The 12,653-nt window shown below is 46.4% G+C and overlaps 1 protein-coding gene across 1 annotated transcript in view; it reads left to right on the top strand.

Annotated features, from left to right (window-relative positions):
- The window catches only part of CEP20 (centrosomal protein 20), an 87,166-nt gene that overhangs the window by 24,749 nt on the left and 49,764 nt on the right, over positions 1 to 12,653 (top strand). The window contains exon 4 of the mRNA XM_063934376.1: positions 5,446 to 5,579. Coding sequence (XP_063790446.1) covers positions 5,446 to 5,569 — 124 coding nt within the window. The 3' untranslated portion in view covers positions 5,570 to 5,579. The remainder of the gene's footprint in view (positions 1 to 5,445; positions 5,580 to 12,653) is intronic.

The following is a 12,653-nucleotide window of genomic DNA, read 5'->3' as shown; positions in this document are numbered from 1 at the left end:
CGGGCAAAAGGGCCAGTCATATCTGCCCAGGGGTAGAGGAAAGGGAAGAAGACTGCAGCAGGCAGCCCATTCCCAGGAACAGAAGCCCTCCACAGCTTCTGCCAAGTCCGCAGCATGACGCTGGGGCAGTACAAGCGGACTCAGGTGCGGTAGGGGGTCATCTCAAGAGTTTCAGCACGCAGGGGGCTCACTCACAAGTGGACTCCTGGATCCTACACGTAGTATCCCAGGTGTACATTGGAAATTCGAGACGTCTCCCCCTCACAAGTTCCTGAAGTCTGCTTTACCAACGTCTCCCTCCGACAGGGAGGCAGTATTGGGAACAATTCACAGGCTGTATTCCCAGCAGGTGATAATCAAAGTACCCCTTCTACAACAAGGGAAGGGGTATTATTCCACACTATATTGTGGTACTGAAGCCAGACGGCTCGGTGAGATCCGAAATATTTGAACACTTACATACAAGCGTTCAAATCAAGATGGAGTCACTCAGAGCAGTGATAGCGAACCAGGAAGAAGGGGACGATATGGTGTCACTGGATATCAGGGACGCTTACCTACATGTCCAAATTTGCCTTCTCACCAAGGGTACCTCAGGTTCGTGGTACAGAACTGTCACTATCAGTTCAGACGCTGCCGTTTGGATTGTCCACGGCACCCCGGGTCTTTACCAAGGTAATGGCCGAAATGATGATTCTTCTTAAAAGAAATATGGACGCTTTCCTGATAAAGGCAAGGGTCCAGAGAACAGTTGGAGGTCGGAGTAGCACTATCTTAAGTAGTTCTACGACAGCACGAGTGGATTCTAAATATTCCAAAATCGCAGTTTTTTCCGACGACACGTCTACTGTTCCTAGGGATGATTCTGGACACAGTCCAGAAAAGGATGTTTTCTCCCGGAGAAGAAAGCCAGGGAGTTATCCGAGCTAGTCAGGAACCTCCTAAAACCAGGAAAAGTATCAGTGCATCATTGCACAAGGATCCTGTGAAAAATGGTGGTTTCTTACAAAGCGATCCCATTCGGTAGATTTCACGCAAGAACCTTTCCGTGGGATCTGCTGGAAAAATGGTCCGGATCGCATCTTCAGATGCATCAGCGGATAACCCTGTCTCCAAGGACAAGGGTGTTTCTTCTGCGGTGGCTGCAGAGTGCTCATCTATGAAAGGGCCGCAGATTCGGCATTCAGGACTGGGTCCTGGTGACCACGGATGCCAGCCTGAGTGGCTGGGGAGCAGTCACACAAGGAAAAAATTTCCAGAGAGTGTGATCAAGTCTGGAGACTTCTCTCCACATAAATATACTGGAGCTAAGGGCAATTTACAATGCTCTAAGCTTAGCAAGACCTCTGCTTCAAGGTCAGCCGGTATTGATCCAGTGGGACAACATCACGGCAGTCGCCCACGTAAACAGGGCGGCACAAGAAGCAGGAGGGAAATGGCAGAAACTACAAGGATTCTTCGCTGGGCGAAAAATCATGTGATAACACTCTCAGCAGTGTTCATTCCGGGAGTGGAAAACTGGGAAGCAGACTTCCTCAGCAGGCATGACCTCTACCCGGGAGAGTGGGGACTTCATCGGGAAGTCTTCCACATGATTGTAAACCGTTGGGAAAAACCAAAGGTGGACATGATGGCGTCCCGCCTGAACAAAAAACTAGACAGATATTGCGCCAGGTCAAGGGACCCTCAGGCAATAGCGGTGGACGCTCTGGTAACACTGTGGGTGTACCAGTCAGAGTATGTGTTCCCTCCTATGCCTCTCATACCAAAAGTACTGAGAATCATAAGAGGGAGATGAGTAAGAACGATACTCGTGGTTCCGGATTGGCCAAGAAGGACTTGGTACCCGAAACTTCAAGAGATGTTCACGGAAGACCCGTGGCCTCTACCTTTAAGAAAGGACCTGCTCCAGCAGGGGCCTTGTCTGTTCCAAGACTTACCGCGGCCGCGTTTGACGGCATGGCGGTTGAACGCCGGATCCTGAAAGGGCATTCCAGATGAAGTCATCCCTACCCTGGTCAAAGACAGGAAGGATGTAACCGCAAAACATTTTCACCGCATTTGGTGAAGATATGTTGCGTGGTGTGAGGCCAAGAAGGCCCCTACAGAGGAATTCCAACTGGGTCGTTTCCTACATTTCCTGAAAACAGGACCGTCTATGGGCCTAAAATTAGGGTCCATTAAGGTTCAAATTTCGGCCCTGTCGAATTTCTTCCAGAAAGAACTGGCTTTAGTGCCTGACGTTCAGATGTTTGTAAAAGGGGTACTGCATATACAGCCTCATTTTGTGCCCCAGTGGCACCTTGGGATCTCAATGTTGTTTTGAGTTTCCTAAAGTCACATTGGTTTGAACCACTCACCACTGTGGACTTAAAATATCTCACATGGAAGGTGACGATGCTATTAGCCCTGGCTTCAGCCAGGCGTGTGTCAGAATTGGCGGCTTTATCATATATAAAGCCCTTACTTAATTTTTCATTCTGACAGGGCAGAATTGAGGACTCGTCCTCAATTTCTCCTTAAGGTGTTTTCTGTTTTTCACATGAACCAACCTATTGTGGTACCTGCGGGTACTAGGGACTTGGAGGACTCCAAGTTACTTGACGTTGTCAGGGCCCTGAAAAATATGTTTCCAGGACGGCTGGAGTCAGAAAATCTGACTCGCTGTTTAGCCTGTATGCACCCAACAAGATGGGTGCTCCTGCTTCTAAGCAGACGATTGCTCGCTGGATTTGTAATACAATTCAGTTTACACATTCTGTGGCAGGCCTGCCACAGCCAAAATCTGTAAAAGCCCATTCCAAAAGGAAGGGGGCTCATCTTGGGCGACTGCCCGAGGGGTCTCGGCTTTACAACTTTGCCGAGCAGTTACTTGGTCAGGGGCAAACACGTTTGCTAAATTCTACAAATTTGATACCCTGGCTGAGGAGGACATGGAGTCTCTCATTCGGTGCTGCAGGGTCATCCGCACTCTCCCGCCCGTTTGGGAGCTTTGGTATAATCCCCATGGTCCTTACGGAGTCCCCAGCATCCACTAGGACGTCAGAGAAAATAAGATTTTACTTACCGATAATTCTATTTCTCGTAGTCCGTAGTGGATGCTGGGCGCCCATCCCAAGTGCGGATTGTCTGCAATACTTGTACATAGTTATTGTTACAAAAATCGGGTTATTCTTGTTGTGAGCCATCTTGTCAGAGGCTCCTTCGTTGTTATCATACTGTTAACTGGGTTCAGATCACAGGTTGTACGGTGTAATTGGTGTGGCTGGTATGAGTCTTACCCGGGATTCAATATCCTTCCTTATTATGCACGCTCGTCCGGGCACAGTATCCTAACTGGGGCTTGGAGGAGGGTCATGGGGGGAGGAGCCAGTGCACACCACCTGATCCTAAAGCTTTTATTATTGTGCCCTGTCTCCTGTGGAGCCGCTATATCCCCATGGTCCTTACGGAGTCCCCAGCATCCACTACGGACTACGAGAAATAGATTTATCGGTAAGTAAAATCTTATTTTCTATATCAATAAAGGTGCGTACCACACTCACAGAATGAAGTGTGGAGATGTTCCTATCAAGGTATCTTTTGGATCCGCAAGTATTTCAGACCTCAGGATGCCAGTGCGTGGTTGGACAGTTATAAATCCAAAAGGAATGAGAAAAATGGTGCCAATCAATCCATTTATTTTTTTTAAATGTTTTAATACAAAATCCCATAGCTGGGAGAGAGATACACATATGTACAAACACTCCTCAAAAGGAGAATCCAAAAAAATAAAAAACATGTCTTGAGGAAGGCTCCTGCTGAGCCGAAACGCGTTGACAATTTTGGGCACTGTGCAATTCCTAAAAACCAGCCTTTAAGGTATTTTCATCACTTGATGCACTTTATACAAAGTATTGGATTTTTTAGAAATTTTAAGTTTTTTTTGCTGCTGCAAATTCCAGTTTTTTATTTTAGATACCTTGATAGGAACATCTCCACACTTCATTCTGTGAGTGTGGTACGCACCTTTCTTGATATAGAAATAGATGTGAAAGATACCTTTTATACACTTGGTTCATCTTCATTTTTAAGTGAGTTTAGGTATGCTCATCTATGCATACTTCATGGTGGAGGATACACAGCAAGGGTGAAGAATTCTAAAAGAAACCTTTATGTGCACATATCCGTTCTTCCTAGTGTGAGTTGGGGTACACACTTTATACAGATCCCCTATCCATGCTACTGCCTTTCTGCTATGCTGATGGGATAAAGCACTTCTTGTGTATTTAATATTATTTAAAAAACATTAGTACACATTGTATGTCTGTTTCTTTCCATGTAATAATGACTGGACACTAATTACATCAACTGAGGACATTCGTTGAACTACTGAGGATCACCATACCGAATACCCTCAAGGGACGTATATGTTATTTTTATTATTGACATTTACATTGGGCGCTTATACTGAGAAAAAATTGTCTTCCTTTTGTATGCAATTTCTGTTTCTGTGGGGTGTGGTGGCATTCCATTAGACAATTTATACTTGTTAAAGCTGCCCTGCGCACATTTCAAACATCCCAAAAATCCCCTTAACCTGAATTGTGAGTTGGAATACGCTGCACCGGATCACCATCTCCACCTTAAGGAGGAAAAGATACCTTGATAGGTTTTACATCTGCCCTCCTAGTGTGAGTGTTGGGGTACGCATCAATCTCCCTCATCTAAGAACTATAAAAGTCACAGCTCTGTTTGGTTGAATCCTTTGAGATCCACACCGGGTGTAAAAAAAAAAAGTGGTAGAAGTCATCATCCCTATAACAGAAACCTTGATGTGTTTATTACCCCCATTTAAAGTGTGAGTGGGGTACGCTTTGGATCCTCTTCAGTTTTTAAGAGACATTAATACATATTTCATTACTACAAGTGTTAACAAAGATTTACTACACATTGGTGTTTTTTGTTACGTCTGTTTTATTTCATATTATCTCTGCTGGAGACTTCACATCCAAATGGTCTGAACTAAAGAAAAAATTCAGATAAAGAAAACGCCACATTCAACCCAAAAGGAACGTTTTGGTGATATTGTATTAACGTTTTTAATCGCTTGTGATGTATTGCAGTATTCAAAATTCTGGTTTCTGTGGGGTATAAGGTAGTTTCTTCCTGCAATGCCACGCCCCTTTCAGCGAAGCCACACCCATTTTAATGAAGCTACACCCCTTTTGTGGTGCAAATTCTTCTTTTCTAGCACCAATTATGAGTCTCTCTCTCTCTCTCTCTCTCTCTCTCTCTCTCTCTCTCTCTCTCTCTCTCTCTCTCTCTCTCTCTCTCTCTCTCTCTCTCTCTCTCTCTCTCTCTCTCTCTCTCTCTCTCTCTCTCTCATCACAACTCATTTATCATGTCACTGTGCATGTCATGCATTCATGTTTAGCTGTTATCATTTTATCTTTGTTTCTCCAGACCAATACTATATGGGATGGTGTCTCACTTTTTACATGGGCACAAAGAGGTTCCATGTCCCGTGGTACTAAAGCCGGCATCAGAGAACCCCACACAGAGGCATTTTGGATACGTTACAGATTGAGTTACCAAAGGTAACATTGAGAACAATAATATTTTGTAGTGAGAAAGGCGACGGAACTCTGGATTACAGCACTGTGAGAAAGATAGATATATTGTGGGTATCTGCCCTGTCCCTGTGATTTGCACAACTATTTGTGTTTTAGCAATGCAGAAAAACCAGACTTCTGCATTGCCATGGTAAGTCGTATTTATGTCACCAGGAACGGCATCCCGATGTACAGGCAGGATATAGCCAAATTATCTTGTCCTTGCATTACTAATTGATCCATGGTGATATGAATCATTAACTGCTATTGTAGTTACAAATGTATAAAGTTTGCATTGGATCTATTATTAATATTTCTCTAACGTCCTAGTGGATGCTGGGGACTCCGTCAGGACCATGGGGAATAGCGGCTCCGCAGGAGACAGGGCACATCTAAAGAAAGCTTTTAGGATCACATGGTGTGTACTGGCTCCTCCCCCTATGACCCTCCTCCAAGCCTCAGTTAGGTTTTTGTGCCCGTCCGAGCAGGGTGCAATCTAGGTGGCTCTCCTAAAGAGCTGCTTAGAAAAAGTTTTTTTAGGTTTTAAATCTCAGTGAGTCCTGCTGGCAACAGGCTCACTGCATCGAGGGACTTAGGGGAGAGATTTTCAACTCACCTGCGTGCAGGATGGATTGGAGTCTTAGGCTACTGGACATAGCTTCAGAGGGAGTCGGAACACAGGTCATCCTGGGGTTCGTCCCGGAGCCGCGCCGCCGACCCCCCTTACAGATGCTGAAGATCGGAGGTCCGGAAACAGGCGGCAGAAGACTCTTCAGTCTTCATGAAGGTAGCGCACAGCACGGCAGCTGTGCGCCATTGTTGCTACACACTTCTCACTGACCAGTCACGGAGGGTGCAGGGCGCTGCTGGGGGCGCCCTGGGCAGCAATATTAAATACCTTTAGTGGCAAAGAATACATCACATATAGCCATTAAGGCTATATGTATGTATTTAACCCAGGCCAGATTTCTCAAAACCCGGGAGAAAAACCCGCCGAAAAGGGGGCGGAGCTTATTCTCCTCAGCACTCAGCGCCATTTTCCTGCTCAGCTCCGCTGTGAGGAAGGCTCCCAGGACTCTCCCCTGCACTGCACTACAGAAACAGGGTAACAAAGAGAAGGGGGGCATAAATTGGCGATATTTATATATTAAAAGCGCTTATAACAAAAACAACACCTTTTAGGGTTGTTTATATACATTTATAGCGCTTTTGGTGTGTGCTGGCAAACTCTCCCTCTGTCTCCCCAAAGGGCTAAGGGGGTCCTGTCTTCGATTAGAGCATTCCCTGTGTGGCTGCTGTGTGTCGGTACGTGTGTGTCGACATGTATGAGGACGATGTTGGTGTGGAGGCAGAGCAATTGCCGGTAATGGTGATGTCACCCCCTAGGGAGTCGACACCGGAATGGATGGCTTTAGTTATGGAATTACGTGATAATGTTAGTACATTACAAAAATCTGTAGACGAAATGAGACGGCCGGAAAACCAGTCAGTACCGGCTCAGGCGTCTCAGACACCGTCAGGGGCTGTAAAACGTCCCTTACCTCAGTCAGTCGACACGGGTACCGACACAGATGAATCTAGTGTCGACGGTGAAGAAACAAACGTATTTTCCAACAGGGCCACACGTTATATGATCACGGCAATGAAGGAGGCTTTGCAGATCTCTGATACTGCTGGTACCTCAAAAAGGGGTATTATGTGGGGGGTGAAAAAACTACCTGTAGCTTTTCCAGAATCAGAGGAATTGAATGACGTGTGTGATGAAGCGTGGGTTAACCCAGATAGAAAACTGCTAATTTCTAAGAAGTTATTGGCATTATACCCTTTCCCACCAGAGGTTAGGACGCGCTGGGAAACACCCCCTAGGGTGGATAAGGCGCTCACACGTTTATCAAAGCAAGTGGCGTTGCCGTCTCCTGATACGGCCGCCCTCAAGGATCCAGCGGATAGGAGGCTGGAAACTACCCTGAAAAGTATATACACTCATACTGGTGTTATACTGCGACCGGCAATAGCCTCAGCCTGGATGTGCAGTGCTGGGGTAGTGTGGTTGGATTCCCTGACTGAAAATATTGATACCCTGGATAGGGACAGTATTTTATTGACTCTAGAGCAATTAAAGGATGCGTTTCTTTATATGCGAGATGCTCAGAGGGATATTTGTACTCTAGCATCAAGAGTAAGTGCGATGTCCATATCTGCCAGAAGAAGTTTATGGACGCGACAGTGGTCAGGTGATGCGGATTCCAAAAGGCATATGGAAGTATTGCCATATAAAGGAGAGGAATTATTTGGGGTCGGTCTATCGGATCTGGTGGCCACGGCAACTACCGGCAAATCCACTTTTTTACCTCAGACCCCCTCCCAACAGAAAAAGACACCGTCTTTTCAGCCGCAGTCCTTTCGCTCCTATAAAAACAAGCGAGCAAAAGGACAGTCTTATCTGCCGCGAGGCAGAGGAAAGGGTGAGAGAGGGCAGCAAGCAGCCCCTGCCCAGGACCAGAAGCCCGCCCCGGGTTCTACAAAGCCATCAGCATGACGCTGGGGCTTTACAAGCGGACTCAGGAGCGGTGGGGGGTCGACTAAAGATTTTCAGCAATCGGTGGGCTCGCTCACAGGTGGACCTGTGGATCCTGCAGATAGTATCTCAGGGTTACATGTTGGAGTTCGAAAGGTCTCCCCCTCGCCGGTTCCTAAAGTCTGCTTTACCAACGTCTCCCTCAGAAAGGACGACGGTATTGGAAGCCATTCACAAGCTGTATTCTCAGCAGGTGATAGTCAAGGTACCCCTCCTACAACAGGGAAAGGGGTATTATTCCACACTATTTGTGGTACCGAAGCCGGACGGTTCGGTAAGACCTATTCTAAATCTGAAATCCTTGAACCTGTACATACAGAAATTCAAGTTCAAGATGGAGTCACTCAGAGCAGTGATAGCGAATCTGGAAGAAGGGGACTTCATGGTGTCCCTGGACATAAAAGATGCTTATCTGCATGTCCCAATTTACCCCTCACACCAAGGGTATCTCAGGTTCGGGATACAAGACTGTCATTATCAGTTTCAAACGCTGCCGTTTGGTTTGTCCACGGCCCCTCGGGTCTTTACCAAGGTAATGACCGAAATGATGGTTCTTCTACGAAGAAAAGGCGTATTAATTATCCCTTACTTGGACGATCTCCTGATAAGGGCAAAGTCCAGAGAACAGCTGGAAGTCGGTGTAGCACTAACCCAAGTAGTGCTTCAGCAACACGGGTGGATTCTGAATCTTCCAAAATCTCAATTGACCCCGACAACACGTCTGCTGTTCCTGGGAATGATTCTGGACACGGTTCAGAAAAAGGTGTTTCTCCCGGAGGAGAAAGCAAGGGAGTTATCCGAACTGGTCAGGAACCTCCTAAAACCAGGAACTGTGTCAGTACATCAATGCACAAGAGTCCTGGGAAAGATGGTGGCTTCTTACGAAGCAATTCCATTTGGCAGATTCCATGCACGAACATTTCAGTGGGATCTGCTGGACAAATGGTCCGGATCGCATCTGCACATGCATCAGCGGATAACACTGTCACCAAGAACAAGGTTGTCTCTCCTGTGGTGGTTGCAGAGTGCCCATCTGTTAGAGGGCCGCAGGTTCGGCATACAGGACTGGGTCCTGGTGACTACGGATGCCAGCCTACGGGGCTGGTGAGCAGTCACACAGGGAAGAAACTTCCAGGGTGTATGGTCAGACCTGGAGACGTCTCTTCACATAAATATACTGGAGCTAAGAGCGATATACAATGCTCTAAGCTTGGCAAAACCGCTGCTTCAGGGTCAGCCGGTGTTGATCCAGTCGGACAACATCACGGCAGTCGCCCACGTAAACAGACAAGGCGGCACGAGAAGCAGAAGAGCAATGACAGAAGCTGCAAGGATTCTTCGCTGGGCGGAAAATCATGTCATAGCACTGTCAGCAGTGTTCATCCCGGGAGTGGACAACTGGGAAGCAGACTTCCTCAGCAGACACGACCTTCACCCGGGAGAGTGGGGACTTCATCCGGAAGTTTTCCACATGATTGTGAACCGTTGGGAAAAACCAAAGGTGGATATGATGGCGTCTCGCCTCAACAAAAAACTGGACAGATATTGCGCCAGGTCAAGAGACCCTCAGGCAATAGCTGTGGACGCTCTGGTAACACCATGGGTGTACCAGTCAGTGTATGTGTTTCCTCCTCTGCCTCTCATACCAAAGGTACTGAGAATTATTCGGAAAAGGGGAGTAAGAACAATACTAGTGGCTCCGGATTGGCCAAGAAGAACTTGGTATCCGGAACTTCAAGAGATGCTCACGGAGGATCCGTGGCCTCTACCTCTAAGAAGGGATCTGCTTCAGCAGGGACCTTGTATGTTCCAAGACTTACCGCGACTGCGTTTGACGGCATGGCGGTTGAACGCCGGATTCTAAAAGAAAAGGGCATTCCAGAGGAAGTTATTCCTACCTTGATTAAGGCTAGGAAGGAAGTGACCGCACAACATTATCACCGCATTTGGAGAAAATATGTTGCGTGGTGTGAAGCCAAGAAGGCCCCAACGGAAGAATTTCAATTGGGTCGATTCTTACATTTCCTGCAGGCAGGATTGTCTATGGGCCTCAAATTGGGGTCTATTAAAGTTCAAATTTCGGCCTTATCAATCTTCTTCCAGAAGGAATTGGCTTCAGTGCCTGAAGTACAAACTTTTGTCAAGGATGTACTACATATACAGCCCCCGATTGTGCCCCCAGTGGCACCGTGGGATCTAAACGTAGTTTTGGATTTTCTCAAATCTCATTGGTTTGAGCCTCTCAAATCTGTAGATTTGAAGTATCTTACATGGAAAGTAACCATGCTACTGGCCCTGGCTTCAGCCAGGAGAGTTTCAGAGTTGGCGGCTTTATCGTACAAAAGCCCATATCTGATTTTCCATTCGGACAGGGCAGAACTGCGGACACGTCCTCATTTTCTCCCTAAGGTGGTTTCGGCTTTTCACTTGAACCAGCCTATTGTGGTGCCTGCGGCTACTAGCGACTTGGAGGACTCCAAGTTACTGGACGTTGTCAGAGCATTAAAAATATATATTTCAAGGACAGCTGGAGTCAGAAAATCTGACTCGTTGTTTATATTGTATGCACCCAACAAGATGGGTGCTCCTGCGTCTAAGCAGACGATTGCGCGTTGGATCTGTAGCACAATCCAACTTGCACATTCTGTGGCAGGCCTGCCACAGCCTAAATCTGTAAAGGCCCACTCCACAAGGAAGGTGGGCTCATCTTGGGCGGCTGCCCGAGGGATCTCGGCATTACAACTTTGCCGAGCAGCTACGTGGTCAGGGGAGAACACGTTTGTAAAATTTTACAAATTTGATACTCTGGCTAAGGAGGACCTGGAGTTCTCTCATTCGGTGCTGCAGAGTCATCCGCACTCTCCCGCCCGTTTGGGAGCTTTGGTATAATCCCCATGGTCCTGACGGAGTCCCCAGCATCCACTAGGACGTTAGAGAAAATAAGAATTTACTTACCGATAATTCTATTTCTCATAGTCCGTAGTGGATGCTGGGCGCCCATCCCAAGTGCGGATTGTCTGCAATACTTGTACATAGTTATTGTTACAAAAATCGGGTTATTATTATTGTTGTGAGCCATCTTTTCAGAGGCTACTTCGTTTGTTATCATACTGTTAACTGGGTTCAGATCACAAGTTGTACGGTGTGATTGGTGTGGCTGGTATGAGTCTTACCCGGGATTCAAGATCCTTCCTTATTGTGTACGCTCGTCCGGGCACAGTACCTAACTGAGGCTTGGAGGAGGGTCATAGGGGGATGAGCCAGTACACACCATGTGATCCTAAAAGCTTTCTTTAGATGTGCCCTGTCTCCTGCGGAGCCGCTATTCCCCATGGTCCTGACGGAGTCCCCAGCATCCACTACGGACTATGAGAAATAGAATTATCGGTAAGTAAATTCTTATTTTTTTTCTTATAAACTGCAAATAGTTTCTTATCTGTTATCAATGTTGCTATTCCAAGGCTTTTTGAGTACACCATATTTTTTGTCTTCTCACCTCCATTTCAGTTATTTCACTCCGTTATTTCAGGTCCTTGAATTATGGTTATTTCATTCAGTTAAAACAGTTCATTAAAATTTTAATCTAAATCCATCCAGTGGAAGGCCCTGAACTGGCTCACCGGTCAAAGTTCTGCCTGGCGAACACTAACAGGAGGTCCAACCGGGACCCCAACCCCCTAGTATGTTTTCTAGGATCCAATGTTACCACTCTGTGAAGTTTTCATCCAAATCCATCCAGTGGAAGGCCCTGAACAGACTTCCTGGGTCAAAGTCCTGCCCAGTGTACACCAACGGGCGGTCTGACTGGGACCCTAACCCCCCTAAACCCTGGCCAGGATCCAACTGAACCACCTCATGTTTGTTTCATCCCAATCGGTGCAAGGGTGTGCGCTGTGTTTACTATAATTTAATTAAATTAACCCGCTCAGAGGCTGTAAAATGATAATCTATTTTCTAGGTTACTAAAAATATAGCACACATACTGTACATCCTAACATAAAATATTTGCTTGAGAACCTAAAGTATTTAATTGTATCCATTAGGGGGAGCTATGTATCTGACCATTTTAAACTCTTCCCCCCCCCCCCCCCCCCCTGTAATTCTGGTCTGTGGATGTGGAAGCCTCAGTGCCCAGTCACGTTTCACAATTCAGTGCACCATGTAGAACATTGTTTAGACTGCACATCCAAGGGACTAAAGAGTGGAATGTGCTATATTCATTTGCCCCCTCCCCACTACCCCTTATGGCTTCAATAGTGTTACTAATAAGATGTTTCACCTGGGCTTATCGGCAATTAATTGTATTTGCATTGGAGAGGCTTCATTCTCCATGACGATGACCATTTCTTTTTAGTGATATAGGAAAAAAAAACATTCAGTGCTCTACTGATAGGAAAAACAGTACGTGATCTTATACAGCAAATATGTTTAGGCTTCACACATAAATATAATCGTATACTTCCCTGTTGAATAACAACCAA

This window comes from Pseudophryne corroboree, chromosome 7, assembly GCF_028390025.1.
Source record: "Pseudophryne corroboree isolate aPseCor3 chromosome 7, aPseCor3.hap2, whole genome shotgun sequence".
Lineage (NCBI taxonomy): Eukaryota > Metazoa > Chordata > Amphibia > Anura > Myobatrachidae > Pseudophryne > Pseudophryne corroboree.
This window is presented reverse-complemented; position numbering and strand designations above follow the sequence as displayed.